General features: G+C 33.8%; 1 protein-coding gene and 1 long non-coding RNA gene across 4 annotated transcripts in view; one reads left to right on the top strand and one right to left on the bottom strand.

Annotated features, from left to right (window-relative positions):
• Positions 1-11,753, bottom strand: part of LOC127437419 (BCL2/adenovirus E1B 19 kDa protein-interacting protein 2-like) — a 28,658-nt gene extending 16,905 nt beyond the window's left edge. Inside the window, exons 1-2 of one of the 3 annotated variants that reach the window (XM_051692308.1) lie at positions 10,887-11,753; positions 468-563 (exon numbers count right to left, since the gene is read on the bottom strand). In XM_051692308.1, the coding sequence (XP_051548268.1) occupies positions 468-563; positions 10,887-11,233 (443 nt within the window). In that variant the 5' untranslated portion in view covers positions 11,234-11,753. Of the gene's footprint in view, positions 1-467; positions 564-10,851 lie in introns of all 3 variants that reach the window. The other 2 variants (XM_051692309.1, XM_051692311.1) reach the window with 2 other exon arrangements.
• A 311-nt stretch (positions 11,754-12,064) lies between these two features.
• LOC127437437 (uncharacterized) lies at positions 12,065-23,497 on the top strand. The gene is made up of 3 exons (XR_007896557.1): positions 12,065-12,268; positions 12,486-12,522; positions 22,541-23,497. It is a non-coding gene; the product is annotated as an uncharacterized LOC127437437 (long non-coding RNA).
• Positions 23,498-24,222: the final 725 nt, after the last annotated feature.

The following is a 24,222-nucleotide window of genomic DNA, read 5'->3' as shown; positions in this document are numbered from 1 at the left end:
TTCCCCATGATTGTGTAGCCTAGTGAACCAAACTGAGAGACCATTTTGAAGGCTCAGGAAACCTTTGCAGGTGTTTTGAGTTGATTAGCTGATTGGCATGTCACCATATTCTAATTTTTTGAGATAGTGAATTGGTGGGTTTTTGTTAAATGTGAGCCAAAATCATCACAATTAAAAGAACCAAAGACTTAAACTACTTCAGTCTGTGTGCATTGAATTTATTTAATACACGAGTTTCACAATTTGATTTGAATAACTGAAATAAATGAACTTTTCCACGACATTCTAATTTATTGAGATGCACCTGTATATATATATATATATATATATATATATATATATATATATATATATATATATATATATATATATACACACCTTTACGGTATTATACAATTACTCATACTGTGATATAAGATCACCCTTACATCACAGGTATATAGAAATATTCATATGTAATTGCTTACCTGGGAAAGTCCTCATCTTGCCACTCCTCCTTTAGCTCCACCCCTTCCATTCTCAGCCGCGCCTCTGTGGTAGCTACGGACTCCCGGTGCTCAAAACTGAAGCAAAAAAAACAATGAATGAATCCATTATGAAACAGTTTCAGCTTTAAATCACCTAAAATTAGCACCTGGGCTGATCGCAATGTATAGCATGTGTCACTCACTAAAACATCCAATACATTTGTGTTGAAAGGGGCCAAAAGTCTATTTCCGATATTGGCTGATACTCAGTCATTGATGCGGCGCAAATTGCAAAGCCACACGAGTCTACCTCTGAAACAGTTTAAAGGAACACTGAACTAATAAGACCATTGCCTTAAAGCGCCTGAGACATTAAGACGCAGCGTATCGAGGCTTATGTCGTACAACACACTGCTCAAGTCACTGGATACTCTATGCTAAACAGGGCCTCTTTAGTTAATCTCCAATACAAAGGCATGTAAATTTCATGAGAATTCTGAGAATTTCATGCACAACAAATTCAGTTACATATGCGATAAGCTCTTTTTCAAATAGAACTAGCTTAAAGAGTGTTCACCTTCTATGGGGAAAAGATCTGGGAGGTGACTCTGGAAAAGCCGGAATTCTTGGACTGTGTTCAAAGTTTGGCTTTTTGCTGTATAGAACAAACAACTCACACTAATTTCTTGGAAACAGCTAACTCTATCAACAGATTAGGATGCCCTTCTTGCTAGAACTAAACTCATTTCACAGTGAGATCATTGGATCATTCCTCAAGACTTTAGAGTTGCTTTAGACCAAATAAACAAAAATGACCAAATACTGGATTTAATAGTTTTTGATGCGTTACATTGTGAATTATATATATATATATATAATTATTATTTTATTTTTATTTTTTTTGTGGAATTACACTTTTTCAAATTAGATGATTGCAACATGCTCCAAAAATGTTGGAACAGTCAAGTGTTTACCAATGTGTAACATCACCATTTCTTCTAATAACGCTTAAGAGTTTGGGCACTGAAGACACAAGTTTGTTAAGTTTAGCAAGCTGAATTTCCCCCAGTTTATTCATTATGCAAGTCTTCAGCTGCACAACTGTATGGGGCCTTCGTTGTTGCATAATGCGCTACACATTCTCAACTGGAGACAGGTCAGGACTGCAGGCAGGCCAACCTAGCACCTGCACTATGTACCCATGCACTCATAATCCAGGCAGTATGTGGTTTGGCGTTGTCCTGCTGGAAAACACTTCTGCATGTGCATGATCTTCAATCCCTCCTTCACTGTCTTAAAAACTGTCATTTGTCTGTAATAGATATCATGACATGGGCTTGGGAATACTTCTGTAAACCTCTGTTAGTCAACACCATTCACCACTGTATCCACAGATGCAAGTTAAGGCTTTACTATGCAAAGCAGAAGCCATACATCAACACTGTCCAGAAGCGCCGCCAACTTCTCTGGGCTCGGTCTCATCCGAGATGGAAAGTGGAACAGTGGAATTGTGTTTTATGGTCCAGCGAGTCCACATTTCAAATTGGTTTTGGGAAAATCGTGTTGTGTTCTCCGGGCCAAAGTGGAAAAGGACCATCAAAGCGGTTATCAGCGTCAGGTCCAAAGGCCAGTGTCTGTCATGGTATGGGGGTGTGTCAGTGCCCATGGCATGTGTTACTTACACATCTTTGAAATAGGGCTGGGTGATATGTCTTAAAAAAATTAACTCGATATTTTTCAGCCTATTGATGATATTCAATATATATCTCGATAATTATGTATTTGCTCTGAAATGGCTCAAAAATGTTTTCGTTTTTTTAAATCAGAAGAACCATCATTTCATCCAAACAGCCATTGTAGCCAAGTAGATTTAATATTTTAAAGACATTAAAAATCTACTTAAAAATAAGTTTTCATTAAATAAACACAAGGAAGAATGAAATCCCATCATTTTAATTGATATGCACTTTATATTTATATTTAATATACAATAATACATATTAGCTTAATGAAAAGCATTATTTGCCTTCAAATGTTTTTAATAATAAACTTTTGTGAATGAACAAGGTGTGCAAAGCTACTACACTGACTTATTTTTGAAACCCCAGTTGAACATTGCTTAATACAAAATTATTACTGGGACAAGTCAGGTTTATTATTATAATTTAATGTTGAATTATTATTATTATTCTGATTATTAGATTTGCATTATACAAAAGTAATATATTTCTGTCCTGTTTACTTCACCTCCACCTGGGGCTTTTATTTTGACACCGAAAGTGCTGTCGTATTTCTTTCAACTTCACACGGAGCTTCTATTGTGACACAGAAAAGGCAATGTATATTTGACAGTTTACAATGTCCCACATTTCCTGAAACACAGTAGATCTGTATAATATCTGGTTGCGGTTACTAATGTTTGGAAGTGCGTGAATGCTTTAACCTGTATTACTTTGAATTCACAATGCACGTGAACTGATCTGAGAGCACCGCCATGCACGTGCACACAGATCAGCACGTCATCATTTTTTTCTGAATTGCACACAGACCATGTTTATCCGTCTTTAAATCGCGGCCTTTTGTGAATTAGTAATCAATCGCATATGACCAACTTGCCATTTTGATGTTATTTTGATTAATTGTGCAGCCCTTAAAGATCATGAAATTAATCTATTGTTGCACTGTTTATGAAACTTAATGCCAAATGAAAGCATATTAAAATCATTGCAATATTCACGAAATTGGTCAATTTTACATCGTCAGCAAAATTATCTTGATTATATCGTTAATTTTCAATGTATCACCCAGCCCTACTTTGAAGGCAAATTTAGTGCAGAAAGATATGTACAAACTTTGGAGCAACATGTACTGCAATCCAGATGCCGCCTTTTCCAGGGACTTCCAAACCACATACTGCCCGGATTACAAGTTCATGGCTGCACAAGCAGAGAGTGCAGGTATTAGACTGGCCTGCCTGCAGTCCTGACCCATCTCCAATTGAGAATAGGGACTTTAAGTAACAGCTGCCAACAGGACGGCTACGACGTTCTACGTTATTGTGCACATGCGCAACTCGGAACGGAACACGCTTCTACCTGACATTGTAAATGTCTACTATGGGAGAATTGATACTTTGGCATAGTCGATAGTACGTGACAGATTAGGTAGGAACATGTTATGGTTTATAAGAGATGCTGTGAAGTCAGCACATTAAGTGGCCTTCTCCTCAAACACATGTTAAATGCACTACCTACATTTGGTTAGAATAGACGATGAATAAAAACAAATCTATAATATTATTAATAATAATATACAGGTTTTAAATTTGACAAGAATAAAAAATATTCTTCTGACAGTATGTTATCATGTAACACTAGAAGCAACCATTCATTCGTTGTTTTCAGTAAATTTTTTGTACTTGAATGATTGAATGCTCTTTTCCACCGTCCTGGAGGATAGTGTAGCTTAATGATTTTTGCGTTTCTTGGCTACGGCGTTTACTTCCGGTCGCCGTAGCCATCCCATCTGCAGCTTTTGCTTAAAAGTCCTCAATGTGTGGAGCATTATGAAGTGCACAATACGGCAACAAAAGCCCTGTGCAATTGAAGACCTGCATAATGGATGAATGTGTGAAGATTAAACTTGCTAAACTCAACAAACTTGTGTCTTCGGTGCCCAAATGCTCAAAAAGTGTAATTAAAAGAAATGGTAAACACTTGACTGTCCCAACATTTTTGGAGTGTGTTATTTGAAATGTTTTTTTTTTATTTATTTTTTTATATTAAATTCATAAGGTAAAACATTAAATAATGTGTTGTTGAAGTGCTTTCAATAAAGCACAGGTTGAATAGAATGTACAAATCACTCCTTTTTGTTTTTATTAGCATGTTCCATACATTTTAACTTGGGTCAAACGTTTTGGGTAGCCTTCCACAAGCTTCAAGTTTTGGAGCAGTGGCATCTTCCTTGCTGAGCAGCCTTTCAGGTTATGTCGATATACACTACCGGTCAAAAGTTTTGAAACACATTCTTTATTATAATTTTTTTTTTCTTACATTTTAGAATAATAGTAAAGTCATCAAAACTGTGGAATATCATAAATGGAACTATGGGAATTATGTTGTGACTAAACAAAATCCAAAATAAATCAAAACTGTGTTATATTTTTAGCATCTTCAAAGTAATCACCCTTTGCCTAGAATTTGCAGACATGTACTCTTGACATTTTCTCAACCAACTTCTTGAGGTATCACCCTGGGATGCTTTATAAACAGTACTGAAGGAGTTCCCATCTATGTTGGGCACTTATTGGCTGCTTTTCTTTATTATTTGGTCCAAGTCATCAATTTCAAAAATTTTAGTTTTATAATGAAATAAATTAATATGGTGGCACAATTATATTTTTGTCTACAAAACTAATTTCAAACATTTAAGCATACTCCTTCAGATCAAAAGATTTTTAAGATCATGAGAAACATTTCAGTCAAGTGTTTCAAAACCTTTGACCAGTAGTGTGGGTTATGTCCAAAATAAATAACTAAATAAATAAATAAATAAATAAATAAAAAATCTGAGGTCTTGGCTGATTTCTTTTGATTTTCCCATGATGTCAAGCAAAAAGGCATCAAGTTTGAACACATCCACAGGTACACCTCCAATTGACTCCAATTAGCCTATCAGAAGCTAATTGGCTAATTGCCTAAAGGCTTGACATAATTTTCTGGAATTTTCCAAGCTGCTTAAACGCACAGTTAATTTAGTGTATGTAAACTTCTGACCCACTGGAATTGTGATATAGTCAATTAAAAGTGAAACAATCTGTCTGTAAACAATTGTTGGAAAAATTACTCATGTCATGCACAAAATAGATGTCCTAAACGACTTGCCAAAACTATATTTTGCTAATATTAAATCTGTGGAGTGGTTAAAAAATGAGTTTTAGTGACTTCAACCTAAGTGTATGTAAACTTCAACTGTATAAAATATATATATATATATATATATTTAATTATTACTGACTTTTATTTCTACTTTTTAATACGTTTGTTTATTTTAATGCTGACTGCATTAAAATAAAAGTATTAAATTCTTATTCTTTTTTTTACCTTTATTTTTATCTTTAGTGATGAAGCACTTTGAGCTGCACTTGATGTATGAAAGATGCTAAACAAATAAAATGTATTTATTATTATTATTATTATTACTAAAGGGTGGTCTGTTGTATACTGCAGATATTGGAAAATGTAGGTTAGTCGTTTATCCGGGTATTCCATTCATACAGAAAATCTGCATGCACTGTGTATAAATAGTGCGTATGTTTAGTGCACACAAAAGAAATAGAAAACGTTGTATGGTAGTATGCTATTCTGAACAAAGCCACATTTTCACACAATCAAAAATGAGATACCAAGTAAATATATATATATATATTTTAACACTTTAATCAGAAGTCTGGCCTGTTTATTATTGTGCTGTTTGTTTTTGAGTACATATTGATGTACATACACTACCATTCAAAAGTTTAGGGTCACTTATTCTTTATTTTTATTTTATTTATTTTTTTCACATTTTAGAATAATAGTAAAGTCATCAAAACTACGAAATAACATAAATTGAACTATGGGAATTATGTTGTGACTAAACTCCAAAATAAATCAAAACTGTGTTATATTTTAGCATCTTCAAAGTAGTCACCCTTTGCCTAGAATTTGCAGACATGAACTCATGACATTTTCTCAACCAACTTCTTGAGGTATCACCCTGGGATGCTTTTTAAACAATATTGAAGGAGTTCCCATCTATATGTTGGGCACTTATTGGCTGCTTTTCTTAATTTTTCGGTCCAAGTCATAAATTTCAAAACTTTAATTTTATAATGAAATAAATTAATATGGTGGCACAATTATATTTTTGTCTACAAAACTAATTTCAAACATTTAAGCATACACCTTCAGATCAAAAGATTTTTAAGATGATGAGAAACATTTCAGTCAAGTGACCCCTAACTTTTGAACGGTAGTGTATAGATGCTATGTCATATGATTTTAATGAATTAGGCCAAGCAAAAGGATTCATTCATCAACCAGCTGTTAAGGCATTTCAAAGAAAGGATGACACTCAGATTTGAGGGGGAGACATGAACACTGGTTAACTGTGGAAGGGAACTTATTGCCATGCCATCCATGTGGCAGTCGTCATTCTCCTCCAAAGGGACTGTGAGTTGAGTCAAGCTGCAATCTGAACTGTTTGGGAAAGACTGTAGTCATGGGACACAACAGAGCATGTTCTCTCATGTCACTGGCTTAAGTCCTTGGAACAATAGGCTTTTAACTGTTCTGTTAAATTTGTGCAAGGATTACTAAATGCTATAATACTTGACTGGAACTGAAATGTAAATGGGTGATTCTCACGAAAACTGTCAAGAAAATGTCCTTGTCATATTTAACTCAAATCAATGAAAAAAAAAAAAAAATAATAATAATAATTAATAATGATTATTATTATTATTATTATTATTATATATATTAGTGTCGTCAAAAGTACCATCAAAAGTCCTTCGGTACCAAGTCAATACTAAAATAAAAAAAAGATGTTACGATACCAGTGTTTCTGCAGTACACCGACTCAATCTGACTCAAGCCTATTTAAGTGTGCCTCTGTTACTCCTTTTACACTGAAATGCACAATTAATCAAATTAAAATCGTGATATGTCCTAAAGTGACTATTAAACTGTGAAAGGCTACAATCTTAGTCTGCATTCGAGCTGCGTGCTTTAAATGAATGTGTGAAGCAGACAGCTCATACACTAGAAACTCCACAGACATTGAGAATAATTTGCGTTGTATATGACAGAGCATAGCACATATAGACTATATATTTCAATCAAAGCATTTGCACTTTAACCATTACACTTGGCCATTTAGTGAAAGAAGCAGCAGCTACCTTGAAACCACACGTCAAAATAAAAGCTTGCGTCAAAATAAAAGCACGATTCAAAATAAAAGCTAGATGCCTGAAATGGAAGAAATTGCAACAGAAATATATTACAGTTCAACAGTATAGTAAAATGAAATATTCACTGTAGTAATTTTAATAAATAATGATTAATAAATAATAATAAAAACTAAACAATATATCACAAGCAAGAGTGCTGTTAAAAAAATGCAATGGTATGTTGAAAAGTAATTGTTCTATTTTTTACTTGTTAAAAAGTTTTTAAAAGTTAAGAATTAATTTGATTAGACACCTTTGTGATGATGAAATTAAATTACACTTTACAACATGGAATTCTGGAAGAAAAATAAAGGAAAAAAATAAAACAGATTTCAGTAGGGCCCTATTTAAAAACACTTAAGCAATGCATCCTTAATTGAGAAACACTTGAAGGAAATATGCATTTCTTTTAATTTATTATTTACTTTGAAATTTAACTTTAAACAGGGTAAAGGAATGTGTTCAATAGCATTCTATTAACATAGTTTTGCTGTGGTATCAAAATTGGTATTGAGAACCGTGAAATTTTACTTGTATCGGTACAGACTACTGCAATTTTGCTATTGTGACAACACTAATATACAGTATATGTGTATATATATATATATATATATATATATATATATATTAGGACACTTCAGCACATTTTACAACTAATTTCTTATTACCGTAACACATCCGGATGTTTTACTTTTACTATTCCCATAGGGTGATTCTCATCACCGTAACACAGTAATTTTTTTTTTTTTAAACTGTATTAAAATTAAAATTAAAATGATGCTGTACAATGACTTTATGAAATAAAATTAATAGGAGCAAAAAAAATGAAAGGCACTATCAAAGAAGTACTACTATGTTGTATAGTTTACAATTTAAAGCATATGTCTTTTTTTTTTTTTCTGCATTACGGTAACGAATTGGGGGTAAAATATGAGTAACTGTTATGAAAAATTATGTCACAATGTAAAAATAGGCTTCATTTTCCACAGGCAAAATATAAATTCTTATTTGTTTCTTTTGATTTCAGAGTAAAATAGGACCATAATATTTTCTTGACAGATTTTGTGATTATCACCCAAATGTTCAATGTAAATGTCAAGCAAGCCAGGTATCCAAAGGCCATTATGACATCATCAGTGACTATCTGTGCAAGTCAATGGGGGTTTAAAACTTTAATCTTAAATTTCCAAGAAGTATAATGATTATAAAGGCAAAAATACACAGTATATGGCAGAATGATCTAAAAACAGTGTTTGAATGGATTTATATAATTCTTTATATAATTTTGTGTGTGTGTGTGTGTGTGTGTATATATATATATATATATATATATATATATATATATATATATATATATATATATATATATATATATATATATATATATAGCTTAATTTGTGGCAGTTTTATCAAACTATAAGTCAAGAAAAAGATACTAATATCAAATAATCTGATATTCCAGTTCATTTGTCACACTGGAAATGGAAGATCAAGTCAGGTGCTTTGCATTGTGAGACACAGTATTTCACACAGTGTGATCTGTTACATACTGCGCGTTTTGGCAAACGTTGTAGGATAACAGAGTAATTCATGCATACAGAAACTTACATGCAGAGCACATTATATTTACAACATGCATACTGCATAAATAATGCATATGCTATTTTGAAGTTAGAAATATTTCTAAATCACACCCTGAACACTTATCTCTGAATTATATTTTATGGGGTGTCATTTTTAAAGATAAGTCCCTAAATTCCAAAAATATCAAGTGGTGAATATTTCATTGAAACTATACAAATGAAAGCAACATCACTTGTATTGTTTGTACAATACTTTCAACACTTAAACACACCTGACTGTTTAAACACTCCTGAGTTGGAGAATGGTAGGAGTATATGGCCTGCAGGCTCACCTTTTGCATGCCACCACAATAGACGCATTAAAGACAGTGACAGCTGAAGGGCGTGTGACAATGGACGAGGAGGAATTATAAACATTATATTGAACTCTTTGAGCAAAAGTAAAAAAAAAATTTTTTTTAAAAAATGTATAAAGTAACTTAATAGTAAATCAATTAGTAATGCAATTAATTTTTCCAGTGATGAATAGGTAAAGAAATATGTCATCCAAATATAAAAAATAAATCTCATATCTTTTACTCACTCTCATGCCATCCCAGATGTGTATGACTTTCTTCTGCAGAACACAAATTAAGATGCGCATTTCACTAAATTTTAAATGAGAAGTGAATTAAACTACTGTGAACTAACCTAATTACAATAATAACAAATTACATTTGCAATTGAACAAATTATATATAAGTTGACAAAAAATTATTGTGTGACTTAAAAGTGGACTGATATCCCATTACAACTAAAATGAACAAAAAGTCCAGATAGAAGTTTAAAATAAATATGTGCAAAAGAGAAATGGCTTATTTTCTACTCAAGACTTTCATTGGAATTACTGTTAATTTTGCTGCTGCATCCAGCAGACTGGTTAACAAAAACAAAGTTTTTCTTATTGGCTGCACATGTTGTTATATAATAAAAAAATAAACAAAAAATTCTACAATAAAATAATAAGTAGTTAGAGGTTTTTGTTTCTTTAAACATAAACAAGTCCTCCCAATCAGTTCCACACAGTGAGTAATAGATATTCTAAACTCATTATGAAAAAAACATCATTGGTATCGGATCGGTATCGGTCGATACTGAGAGTTCATGTATCGGAATCGGGAAAGAAAAAATGGTATCAGTGTGCCTTACTACTTAAAAATAATCCATACGACTCCAGTGGTTAAATTCATATCTTCTGAACAGACCAAAAGTTAACTCCTTTTCCACTATAAATCTTGACATCAGCAGTCTCCTTGGCGATCATGATTTCAAGCTTGATAGCATTTCCTAGCGCCATCTAACGCTCTGCACATGCGTCAAGCACTAGGAAGTGTAATCAAGCTTGAAATCATGATCGTGCAAAGAGACTGCAATGGCAAGATGTACAGTGAAAAAGGAGTTACACTTTTGGTCAGTCATCACCCAAAACCAATTGGTTCGCGTACGAAGACATGGATTAAACCACTGGAGTCGTATAGATTAGTTTTATGCTGCCTTTATGTGCTTTTTGGAGCTTCAAAGTTTCAGTCACCATTCACTTGCATTGTAAGGACCTACAGCGCTGAGATATTCTTCTAAAAATCTTCATGTGCTCTGCAGAAGAAAGAAAGTCATACACATCTGGGATGGCATGAGGGTGTGTACATGATGAGGGAATTTTCATTTTTGGGTGGACTATCCATTTATGCGCAAATACACGTAAATGCCACTTCAGATGCAGCTTCTGCACCACCTTTGCAGTGTAAAGACGACTTAAGATGCAACTCACTGTGTTTTGAGATAGCCTGATGTGATACACGTTACCTTCCATTATTTTCAACTGATTGCAGTCGGACTGGAGTTGAAGATCTCACGCCTGTCGGCGCTTGTTTTTGTCCATTGTCTGGAGTCGCTGCTTCCTGTGTCAGGTGTCCGGTTTGGATCGAACTGTTTCCATTCTTCAGTGAATTCCCTGTTGAGGGGACCTCCGATATTTCTTCTCCAGCATGAACCGATGATAATGATGATGAAGGGCTTCCTATATCTCTGTTGTCCAGCGTCACGGATGTCCGATTTGATGTGTCTGATTCGGGATTACTTTTGTTGGCGTTCATTTCACTCGAGTCTCTCTGGTTTGAGACATCTTCAGACACTATCACATCTGTGGCCATGATCGATCACGTCAGTTGGAGCGATTATATGTTCGATCAGCACAAGCACACAAGCAAAACAATCCTTTAGCACGAAAAACAACCTTCAGCTACACAACCTGTCCAAACTTCACATAGTCTGGGGGATCTCTGATTTGTCTTTACACTTATATAAATAAAATACGTTTAAAAAAATAAGAATGTATGTGGCTATTATGTAGGTTGCTAAAAAATCGTGCCCCTTTAAGGAATGTTCCCTATAAATGTGTGTGTTTAGTGGGCCAGCAGTACGCAGTCAGTCGCTTTTCCTCTTCTGCTTCCTTCCTAAAGCTCGACTGCTGTTAGACACACAGATGTAATGGTAAACAATAAGTGTCGATCATATCAAAGCCCACAGAGACAAGACTTCAAACGGCCGATAACGGTCTACAGGACAGTTATTACAGCTGCCAAACTCCACGAACCCATCTCAACTGTTCCTTTAACCGGCCGTCAGACTTCTTTTAGAAGCGTTAGTGAAGTGAGGTGAAGTGTAACTCGCGTAACACCCGGTCGGAAGTTTTAACATTTTCAAAATAAAAGTCACAAGTCTCTTTATGAAAAGTAATGGATGAGTTCAGAATCTCAAACAGTGGCTGTTTGATCGCATGGAACAATACAGAATTAACTGTTACGGATTTAAAAATAACATTACATTAAATACGTCTGATTTATTATAATTTCTTTCGAAAACGTTTAATGGGTGTTTTCTTATCATTTTAATGTTTCACTGGGTTTAATTTCATGGGATGTCACCCGGAAGTATTTTCTTCGAGTTGAATTAATCAACACGCTTGTCAGGTCAGTATGATAATGATCAGTGTTGGATGTAGTCTGATTACAAAGTAATACGTTGTTGTAATCTAATTACTTTTAGTAAAACAAATAGGCTGAACATTACATTTTAATATCTTGTACTTAGATTACATTTACTGACTTTCAATTACAAGGATAGTTCACCCAACATAAGACTCCAGTGGTTGAAGTATATCTTCAGAAGCGATATGATGGGTGTGGGTAAGAAACAGATCGCTATTAAATTCCTTTTTTGCTATAAATTCTCCTCCCTGCCCAGAAGGTGGCGATGTGCACGAAGAAAATGAATCGCTAAAAACAAAAGAAGAATTTGAAAGTGAAAGTGGAGATTTATAGTGAAAAAAGGACTATATTGGCATGGTATGGACCTACAGAGCTGAGATATTCTTCTAAAAAAATCTTCATTTGTGTTCTGCAGATGAAAGAAAGTCAAACACATCTGGGATGATACGAGGGTGAGTAAATGATGAGAGAATTTTCATTTTTGGGTGAACTTACACCGGCAGCCAAAGGTTTGGAGTAATGTACAGATTTTGCTCTTATGGAAAGAAATTGGTACTTTTATTCACCAAAGTGGCATTCAACTGATCACAATGTGCAGTCAGGACATTAATAATGTGAAAAATTGCTATTACAATTTGAACACATTTTTTTCCCAGAACTTCTTAAACTACTTCAAAATGTTCTCATCAAAAAAATCCTCCACGTGCAGCAATAACAGCTTTGCAGATCTTTGGCATTCTAGCTGTCAGTTTGTCCAGATACTCAGGTGACATTTCACCCCACACTTCCTGTAGCACTTGCCATAGATGTGGCTGTCTTGTCAGGCACTTCTCACGCACCTTACAGTATAGCTGATCCCACAAAAGCTCAATGGGGTTAAGATCCATAACACTCTTTTCCAGTTATCTGTTGTCCAATGTCTGTGTTTCTTTGCCCACTCTAACCTTTTCTTTTTTTTTTTCTGTTTCAAAAGTGGCTTTTCTTTGCAATTCTTCCCATAAGGCCTGCACCCCTGAGTCTTCTCTTTACTGTTGTACATGAAACTGGTGTTGAGTGGGTAGAATTCAATGAAACTGTCAGCTGAGGACATATGATGCATCTATTTCTCAAACTAGAGACTCTGATGTACTTATCCTCTTGTTTAGTTGTACATCTGGCCTTCCACATCTCTTTCTGTCCTTGTTAGAGCCAGTTGTCCTTTGTCTTTGAAGACTGTAGTTTACACCTTTGTATGAAATCTTCAGTTTTTTGGAAATTTCAAGCATTGTATACCTTCATTCCTCAAAACAAAGATTGACTGATGAGTTTCTAGAGAAAGCTGTTTCTTTTTTGCCATTTTTGACCTGTCTATTGCATACTGTGGCAACTCAAAAACAAACACAAAGACAATGTTAAGCTTCATTTAATGAACCAAATATCTTTCAACTGTGTTTGATATAATGGCAAGTGATTTTCTAGTACCAAATTAGCAATTTAGCATGATTACTCAAGGATAAGGTGTTGTAATGATGGCTGCCGGAAATGGGGCCTGTCTAGATTTGATCAAAAATTACTTTTTTCAAATAGTGATGGTGCTGTTTTTTACATCAGTAATGTCCTGACTATACTTTGTGATCAGCTGAATGCCACTTTGGTGAATTAAAGTAACAATTTCCTTCCGAAACAGCAAAATCTGTACATTATTCCAAACTTTTGGCTGCCAGTGTATTCCAAGTTAATTTGGCTAATTTTAAGTGCATGACTTTGGTTGCGCATATTTCTAAAATAATATTAAGTAGAATGCTTTCAAAACATTGATTATTTGCATACGTCTGTTCATGTTATAAAATTATTTTGAATTCATTGAGTGGAAAAACAAATTTTTCTGTAAAAAAAAAAAAGTGTTAGAGAAAGTAACTTAAAAGTAAAGTAATTGGTAAGGTGATTTCTCTTTTGATGAAGTAATTAGTTATGTAATCTAGATATGTAGTGGATACATTTTTGAGTAACTAACCCAACACTGATAATGATAATGACTACATAAGTGACTATCAGTGCAAGTACACTTACATTTCCAAAAAGTATGGAACTTTTATAAAAAAAATAATAATAATCCACAGTACATGGCAGAATTTTGTACATAAATATATATTAGCCTATTTTTAAGATTTATGCATTTACATTTTATAGCAAAATCCCTTTAAATTGAAATGTGTAATCTTAAATTATTAAAATGTAAAATATTATTTTTTTATTTTTCACTAAATATTACTCAGTCAAATGGAATTTTGTCATGAAATTGAAATGTATAAATCTCAAAATTATTATTATTATTATTTGTGTGTGTGTGTGTGTGTGTGTGTGTGTGTGTGTGTGTGTGTGTGTGTGTGTGTGTGTAAAAATCAATGTTTGAATAGAGTTATCGTCTGGAGAAAACAAAATCAGTTGTTTTGCTTGAGGTCTAGTAAACTAGTTTTGTATTATATCATAATTTGTCAGTCTGATCAATAACGAGTGAAGAAACATAGGCTTTCTAAAATCTCATCATCCTCATTACTTTCTGTCAATTTGTCTCATCCACAGACGGTATAAGATTCGAGAGGGAAAAGTTGAATAATTCAGTGTTTAAGTGGCATAATGAGGCATTCTTCTTCTTCATTTATATTATTATTATTTTTTATTTTTTTTATTTTTATTTTTTTAAAGAGCGAATAGAGATCGAGTGAACTCTTTTTCAGACTGTCTAAAAAGGATATCGATGTTGTGGAGGTCATCAATGAAAGAATTGTACACTAGATGGCGGCAGAACATCAGATTAGATCTTTGCAATAAATGTCTGTTGTTCATCTTTGAAAAGATGGACCTCCCTTGTGACTGGAGACAAGACATTCAGTGTGAAAATTCAAATCATAATGTATTAAAATAGCTTATTAAAACATTCTTGCAAGATGTGTTTTTATATATGTTATTGTATTATTTTATTTTTAATTACTAATATACATGATGGGTCAGTTTATCTTCACAGTGAACTGAACATTTTTGATAGCAAATCCAAAATAAAAAAATAAAAATGGGCACTATTTATTATTAGCAAATACACTGTATTGTCTGTACTGTGTTGCTTACAAAAACGAAGCTGATCATTTTTAAATCAAGGTCAATGACGTGTTTGCTATATGCAGAATCTTAGTCTTCAGTAGATATGTCTTTATATGTTAGTCTTTAGTATTCAAAACCCAACAGAGACTCTTGACATTGACAATATCATATTTTAAGCAATAATAACAGATTTAAATCTTTAGCTGTTTGTTTTTCTCTCTGCAATTTCTATTAGTTGACTGGCAGTTTTGTGCAAACGTAACATATAATATGAAATCTCTAAAATGTAGATTTCTTTAACAGATCTTTCATAGTCATAAACAAGCACCCTAAAACAAAAGAGAGAGTAATACATAATACAATATGCAGCACCTCAGGTACACCACATTTATTTGGGAATCTATAGAGTGTAGATACAGCTTTTTATTTTTTAAAGTGTTTTTTTTTTTTATTATTTTTTTTATTTTAAAATATTTTTGAAAAGGACACTACAAGGAGTTTTATCCCAAAAATCAAGTCAAGATATAAAAATCGAGAAAATGACAAAAAATGTGCATGTTCAAGGACAATTACAAATGCATTTAAATGTAAATTTATGAATCCCTTTCTTAAAAAAAAATACATATGTAAATCAATTATAAATAATTACAAATTGTATATGAGCATAATTATTTTAGTTAAAAAATTAGATAAAACAATCAATATTCCCCCAGGATGTTATACATATAATGATGAAGTCCATGATTTATTGGTCTTGTCTTATTATCAAATGAGGTTACTTCATGCTGCATGATGAGAATGAGCAATTAGTGTATGCAAATGAGAGAGGACTCTGAGCTTTCACAAATTTTGTGACAGAACAAAGAAAAATTTACTGAGGTGACTGCAGCCCTGTATCGAATAAAAGGCAAAATAATATACATTCTAATCATGGATCACATTAGTACACAAGAAATGTGGCTATATCATACACATTTTTGCATGTTGCACAGATCTTTAATGCAGCATCAGAGTAAGACAGATTTCTTAGTTTATCTAGAGATGGATGTTTTAAAGTCTTGATTGCTTCTGGCTATGCGAGACTCCCTGATAAATCTGAATGCTGCCCCGTAAAACCACAGACATCTCAACTGTGTGCACAGGATCATTGAGTATAATCACTAATTAACATGCTGCTATTTGCTCTGTCTGATAGGACGGCGTCATTAAGTAACTGATAATCCGAGAATATTCAAAGTTTACAGTACCTTTTGGTTTCTGCTTGCAGAGATGTTTGCAGAGGCTTCGTGCAGGCATTATTCACAAATAAAGACCAGATGCCGACTTTGATGTTAGAAATTTTGCACAAATGTGTGTATCCGGACCATCAGAATTGTCCCAGACATGTGATGATTGGCCTAACATTTCTCATTAACTAGAGCAAATATGCTTAGGATATAAAATAGGATTTAAGATGTTGCAAACAAGATGCTTTCTCTCTGTGTACTTTGTTTTCTTTATTATTTTCCTTTATTGTATTGCTTTGTTGTAGGAAAAATTAGAATTTGTCTTATTTTCTTCCATATTTTTAATCTATATCTTGCAGGGCGAGATAGTCAGATATATAAAACATATATGCTTAAAATTATTATTACAATTATTATTATTAACTTGCAAATATTATATATATTTAACTCTTGTGCGTTACTCAGAGGTCCTTAGAGGACAAAAATGTCTGCGTCAAAATACTGCCATAATAATATGATATATTAATGTTATTTTCCTCTTTCAATTAGTTAATTTTTTTAACCAACATTAGTTCTGATCATAACTACCAAATATTCATTCATTTTCAGGATTTTAACCCTTTTAAATGTCAGTTTGTTTATATAATGCCAATTATGTTTTTTTATGAATAAATAAATAAATAAATAATTATTTTCCATTTATTAAATGCTAAAGGGATTTTTTTTTTTTTTTTTTTTTTTTTTTTTTTTTTTTTAGATTATCACAGTCTGGGATATGTCAGTGATTAGCAACAACCTTGATTTTGATGCATTATCATTATTTGTGCAGTGTCAGATATAAAAAAAATAAAAAAATAAAAAACAGTACATTAGAGGACAAAAATGTCAGCGTCAAAATACTGCCATAAAAAATATTATATATTAATATTATTTTCCACTTTCACTGATTTAGATTTTTTTAACCAACATCAGTCCTGATCATAACTACCAAATATTCATTCATTTTTAGGGTTTTAACACTTTAAATGCCAGTTTATTAACATAATGCCACTGTTGTTTTTTACACACGCACACACACAAAAATGTCTCAATACACACATACAAAACACACTCTGACATCCATACCAACACACCCACACAATTTTAGCTGCATCATTTATTCAATTGGCCTGCAGTGCTCTATAATACAGCAAGCAGAAAATAGGAAAAAAGCATGTATTTGCTCCATAGGCTAAACATGATAAAAATGGTGCCATCTGGTGGAAAATATTACAGATGTAAATTTTGAAGCCAGAGCTCCGGAATGAAAGCATAATATCATAGAATTTATGATTTTATGCTTTAATGGCTCTGGGATCAAATATTGCAGTTTTAATGGGTTTCATTGGGGACATTTTTGTCCTGAAGGTCCTGAGCGTAACTATTTTGTGTACACAGTGTATTATAGATGTATTATTGGAACTGAGGTTGAAATATAAAAATTCCCCCAAAAATACTCACCTTTGGCTAAATTTATGCCGTTGGCATTTACACGGCCAAAATGATCGAAAAAACAAAAATGAAAAAGACAAAAATGTCCCGAAGGTCGCACAAGGGTTAAAATGAATGGGGTACATCAATGATCTGTCAAGCATCAAATAAGGTAATAGTGTTTGGTAATGTTTTTAATTAATGAAAGTTAATTTTAAAGTTAATTTTAGGTGTTACCAAATAAAATGTAAGTAAATTATATATAGATTGTAAAATTATATAGAATGAGCATATTTTAGTGTAGTAACTCATCTGCATGCAAGCAAATCAATATTTCATTGTTCCCCCCATTTGCTCTAATGAATTTTACCCTTTTAACATCATTTGTTAGCATGTTATTTAATTGAGGCTGTTGCTTTAAGACTTTCAACTTTTACAGACTAAGGGACCCCTATACAAATTATATATGCTACAGTACATATGTATTTATTCACTGTCCTTGAGTTACTACACTAAAATATGCTCATATGCTCATTCTTCACAAATGACGCTCTACCCCAGGAAAATGTCTCCTCTCCTCAAACATTTGGAAAGTGTGTGATCAGGAGTGAGGTTGAGAAACAGGCAAAACCGATGTGTTTTCAATGGGATTTCATTCAGTTGACCGAAGTGAGTATTGGATCCTTTTTCTCTCAGTTAGTGTTGTGAATGTTTCAAAAGCAAACTTTCTTTCCCTGAGTCGGGGCACAAGTTCCGCGCCGATGTTTGATGTTTTTCTGTTGTGGAGCGCAGCAAGATGAAGTGACTTCTTAATTTATGAGGACATAACAAGGAAGCTATTAAGCAAACATATTTCCCTGCTTCAGCTGGCATGAAAGAGCCACTCAGGGCGAGAAAGCCAGCACTTTGGTTTTTAAAAAGATAATTGCCTAAATGTTTACTCAAAGCAAGAGTTTAAATTGCACTAATGGTTGCACTAACAAAGCATCATTCAGCCTGCAAATTTAACCGGCTGTTAAAGATGGCCACATTATTCTATTTAAAGGTAACAAAAGAAATAAAAAAGGCTACTTTTTTTCTCTCTTTTCAATGTAATACCAAGAGGCTATAACCAATTTAAGCAATAATATCGCAGGATAGATATCCAATTTTCACAAGTGGGGCAGTGGGAAGTATTTAGGCTAGTTAAAGTGCATGTCTTAATGAGAAAAGACAAAAAAAGAATTCATTTGTGCATGATTTATGCAGTCTGTTTCTAGGAGCACATGAATAATTATTTATGATTGCTGAGACTAAGAAAGAGGCATGGAGAAAGATACAGAGAAGAGAAACTGGTAAAACATTTAAAAGAAGTTAAATGAATATTTAAGGGACAATGAAATATTTAGGGGAAACAAATGAGAAAAACATTTAAAACAGCATGATAAATAATAGTGGGAGTTGTAGGAGAAAGTGCACATGATTGCCATAAGGCTTAAAATATTCGTACCACGCTCACACTGGTGACTGGTCCCGGCCTTGGCGATTTGTTTTCCATATGCTGGTCATTACAGGGACACGGTCAGTACGCGGCTTAGCAAGCATGGGCTGGCACATTTCAGGGAATGTTAGCTTTTTTCAAGAGCGGTTTGGATGGATGCCACGGGCAAGTCAGAATTTAATGCTGCGACTGGTCTGGTACAAGTGGAGGGCAGGACATTGGCACTGACGAGAAGGAGAGATGAAGTTTTATGCCAGAGGACAAATATAAACTCAGAACAGTGTCTAAATTCAATTAACTGGTGTGACACTTTTTAATAACTTTGATAGAAACAATATGTGACTTTTTTTTTCTATTTACATTACATGTTTTCCTTTTGACCTTTTCTCTATATAGAGACTGTTCAATGTGACAGTAAGCAGATTGTTCATATAGGTTGGTCCTGTGTTCAAGATATTGTTTTCTGGCAACAGTCATCAGCCTCTTGTTTAATTTCATTTTCCAGATCTGAAAATAATTAAATCAGTAAACAAATAATTAATTGAGTCAATGAGAACAATTAGTTTAAAGATGCCTTTGAGAATTGGCCGTGCATAGTGAACTGGTTAATTATCATACTACAAAATAATTGAGTGGAGGAGCTCTGTGGTTATGTGTGTCTGTATGTGCGTGCATGTAAAATGACTATGCAAGTGATATGTGTAGCATCATTGTTAGCTTTGAGATTTTAAGAGAAGATTTTAGTTTTAATAATAAACTGGATCATGGACATTTTTTTTAACAAGACCAAGATTTTAGGTTCCAATTTATATGAATGTTTCAGAGTCAATCTTAGTGTATATCTTCGATTTTAGAGTTTTTAACCATTTTTAAATACCATTTTGCATTTACTATTTCATTTTAATATTACTATTTCACAGTATATAATATTTCATTACTATTACTATTACTAGTTCAATGGTCCTTTGGTGGGACAAATGAATTTTGAAAAGTACAAATAATGTACTCTCAATTAAAGTAATATTCCGGGTTCAATACAAGTTAAGCTCAACTGAAAGTGTTTGCAGCATAACGTTAATTACCACAAAAATAAATTTCGACTCATCCATCCTTTTGTTTAAAAAAAGCAAAAGTTGAGCACTTCCAATGGAATTGAATGGGGCCAATATTTGGAGGGTTTAAAGGCAGAAATTTGAAGCTTATCATTTTATAAAAGCACTTACTTTTATTTTTCTGTAAAATCTTGTGGGTTATTTGGGCTGTAAAGTTTTTTAAATCATCGTTTTTGCAGGATTACAGGGTTTACGGTATTACGTCATCATGGCTTAATGTCGTCAATTACGTTGTCAATTTGTAAAATTGGAGATAACTTATAGGATATAACACAGAAAATGTTAGTAAGCAATTTCATCCAGGGACTAAAAATGGTTCAAGGAATGAAAACGAAATCATTTTTTTAGCAGAACATAATCGAAAACCGGAACAAAGCGATATTAATTTGTTCCGGAGTGAAAACATTATTTTTAAATGCTGCTAACCGGTTATAACCAGTTAATTTTGTTCCAATAATTTTTTCATGAAACTAAAGGCCAAAGGAATTATCACAGTACATTTTTGGAACTATACCACTTGTTGGCCCAAAAAATGAAACGTGCTTTGATCCTGAAGGAAACTGCTGCATCACACATTTCTTTGCCTAATTGCCCGATGTGGATGAAGCATTTACTGAATGAAGACATTTTTAACAGCTATGTATAATTACTACATATACATGCATGGCTAATCCAGATACAAGAAAAACATATTTAGAGGTAAAAAGTATATTTCTCAGTTGTTTCCAAGTCTTCACTGAATTATTGTTAGATATGATGCATTAATACAGATTTGATGCTGCCGGTTTTGACTCCGAAGCAGATCTGTAATTAAAATTATACTTAACTGTTACTTAACTGCTTGTTATGATTTCTATGCCGCTAAATCCACCACACAGGAAAAAAATTATAAAAATAGCTTATTTTCGCATCTTTTGGAAGACAAGTGGCTTATTTTGGGCTTGTTTTTCTAGACTATGTTTCATGTTACGTTATTGGGGGCCTGGGTAGCTCAGCAAGTAAAGACGCTGACTACCACACCTGGAGTCGCGAGTTTGAATCCAGGGCATGCTGAGTGACTCCAGCCAGGTCTCCTAAACAACCAAAGTGGCCCGGTTGCTAGGGAGGGTAGAGTGACATGGGGTAACCTCCTCATGGTCGCTATAATGTGTGGTTCTCGCTCTCGGTGGGGTGCGTGGTGAGTTGTGCATGGATGCTGTGGAGAATAGCGTGAGGCCTCCACACGCGCTATGTCTCCGTGGTAACGCGCTCAGCAAACCACGTGATAAGATGCGCGGATTGACGGTTTCAGACGCGGAGGCAACTGAGATTCATCTTCCGCCACCCGGATTGAGGCGAGTCACTACACCACCACAAGGACTAAGAGCGCATTAGGAATTGGGCATTCCAAATTGGGGAGAAAAAGGTAACCTTTTGGAAAGGAGGCTGCGGAGCTTCTGAACCGGAACGAAAAAATACAGTTTTTGCTCAGAATGAACCGACGTGAAAACCATTTCATTTTTAGTCCCTGATTTCATCACACAAATATCACGTTAACAAGCATATTGTTTATGTCTTGTCCCTATACCTTTAAACTTCCATTTTAAATGCCTCACTTTTGTTTTTGTTTTTTGTTGCTTTTTTTAAAGAAATGAGGGATGATTAAAAATTGTATTTTGTGATAATGAACATTATGCCACAAATGCTGTCAATTAAGCTTAACTTGTATTGAACCCGGCATATTTCTTTAATATGAGGTCATAAAATTGCATCCATAATAACTGTAAAATTAACAAAATGCGGTTTCAAAACAGTTTAAGATTGTAACTCAGAAGTATTACATGTCAACTACCCCCTCATTAGTTATTCTTTCATAGCCATTTATTGGTCTTCTAGAAGCTGAAAATGATTCCTCTCTTTCTCAGGTCATCATTCTCAAGACCTGGATTGATTTTTTTATTTACTCTAATCATTGCATGTAACACTGCTGTTCTGCACTGGCCCATGATAAAAGTAATGCAATGACACCTATGTTAAACTCCATTATAATGGGTACTGAAGGTTGTGACACAAATCGCGCTGACCTACATAGGCTGTACATCAGTTTGTGTCTCTGTGCTGACAGCGTGCTGTATCTGGGGGCCTGAACTGCCGGTGGGGCCACAATGCGGAATGATCGGAGCCAATGCTGTAACCCTGTCTGCTGTCGGAGATCATTGCCCCTGTGACTGATGTGTGGGGCATCCCTGAGTGAGTGCCGGGTGGGTGCCTCTTTCCCATGAGGAGAACAGCCATGGCCCTTCACATGCTGTTAGTGTGCTCATTGCTTATGTGTAAAATTGGGGCCTGTTAGTGCACACACACCTTGGCTCATTCTCCATCCTTATTTCTGGTATCATCCATCTTTTGTGCCTGGCTAAGGCAGTTGGATGCTGTGCTTGAATTAATCAAAGAATATATACAGAATATTGTATTCAATATTTTGTCACTTAATAAAACATAATAGCTTTAAAAAAAAAATCAAAATTGGAGTTTTGTGGCATTTAATCCATGTTTATTGTGTTGATGCCATCTGTATGCTGCTGCACTCCTTACAGTCTTTCTCTTTGGTAAAAAAATGGACCAAAAATAATTATGACTCATCTTGCATTTATGTAGCCTATTGGCTATCTTAAAAAAGAGATATGTCCCACTGAAGTTCTGGTTTCAATAGGAAATATGTGAACACAGCACTACGCAGACGGGGAGTATAGTGAGCACCAGTTCCAGGCAGTTTCGGTCAATAATACATTGAAGATGAATAATACCAAGAAATTGACCATGTATTCAGATGGTCCCTTACCACATCCTTCAAAGTTTTGGCCATAAATGCTTTTTGAGTTATTAATAATAAAAAAGTGTAGCCTAAATCCTTTCTTTTATGCTGAGAACTTTCCTGACCCATGACTTATATAATATATATATATATATATATATATATATATATATATATATATATATATATATACACTCATCTTATTTATGTATACATCTGTGTTGGTTTATATGTTTGTTTTACATATTATACTTTTATTTATTTTTCCTTGACATGTACTTCTTGTCTTTATGACTCAGCGATTGTATTCATACATTGTTGGATCTGTGTAATTTTGTACATATTATTGAACATTTATATTGAACCTACTGTTTTTCAATAAAAACAAATCTAAGTATTAGCTCATATCAGCAGGGTTGGGGAGTAACAGAATACATGTGTAACGTTGCTTCTGGCACTGGCAATGATGAAGACAATGACGTGACGAACACAAGTGCAGTTTATTTTCCAAATGTGGACTCCCAAAACCCTGACTACAAATGTGAACTAAACATGAACTTGATAAACTTAACTTTACATGACTAGGCTTTGACTATGAAATAAAACATGACCTTGACTATAAACAAAACAACAAGGTTACATTCACAATGTACCGGACACTAGACAATGGCAAACATGAGGGCTTAAGTAAAAGGACATAGGTAACAGGTAAACAAGACAACCAATCACAAGACTAAACTATAAACAAGATAACAAGACTAAATGAACTTAAACCAATGAAAAAACAAGACTAATAACAAATTAATCAAACAATGAAAACAAGACAGGGGAAACAGATGACAAGATCACATGAGGGAACAGGAAATCACATCACATGACAGGAACAGGAAATAAATTTGAAAATAAAAGACATGAAAACAAGAACAAAACACATAAACATGACAACAAGTAATGGGATTATGTATTTAAAATACAAAATATAAGTAACTGTA

Source organism: Myxocyprinus asiaticus, chromosome 48, assembly GCF_019703515.2.
Source record: "Myxocyprinus asiaticus isolate MX2 ecotype Aquarium Trade chromosome 48, UBuf_Myxa_2, whole genome shotgun sequence".
In the NCBI taxonomy this organism is placed as follows: Eukaryota; Metazoa; Chordata; class Actinopteri; order Cypriniformes; family Catostomidae; genus Myxocyprinus; species Myxocyprinus asiaticus.
Note: the sequence above shows the minus strand (reverse complement) of the source record. Positions and strands in the feature narration are given on the sequence as shown.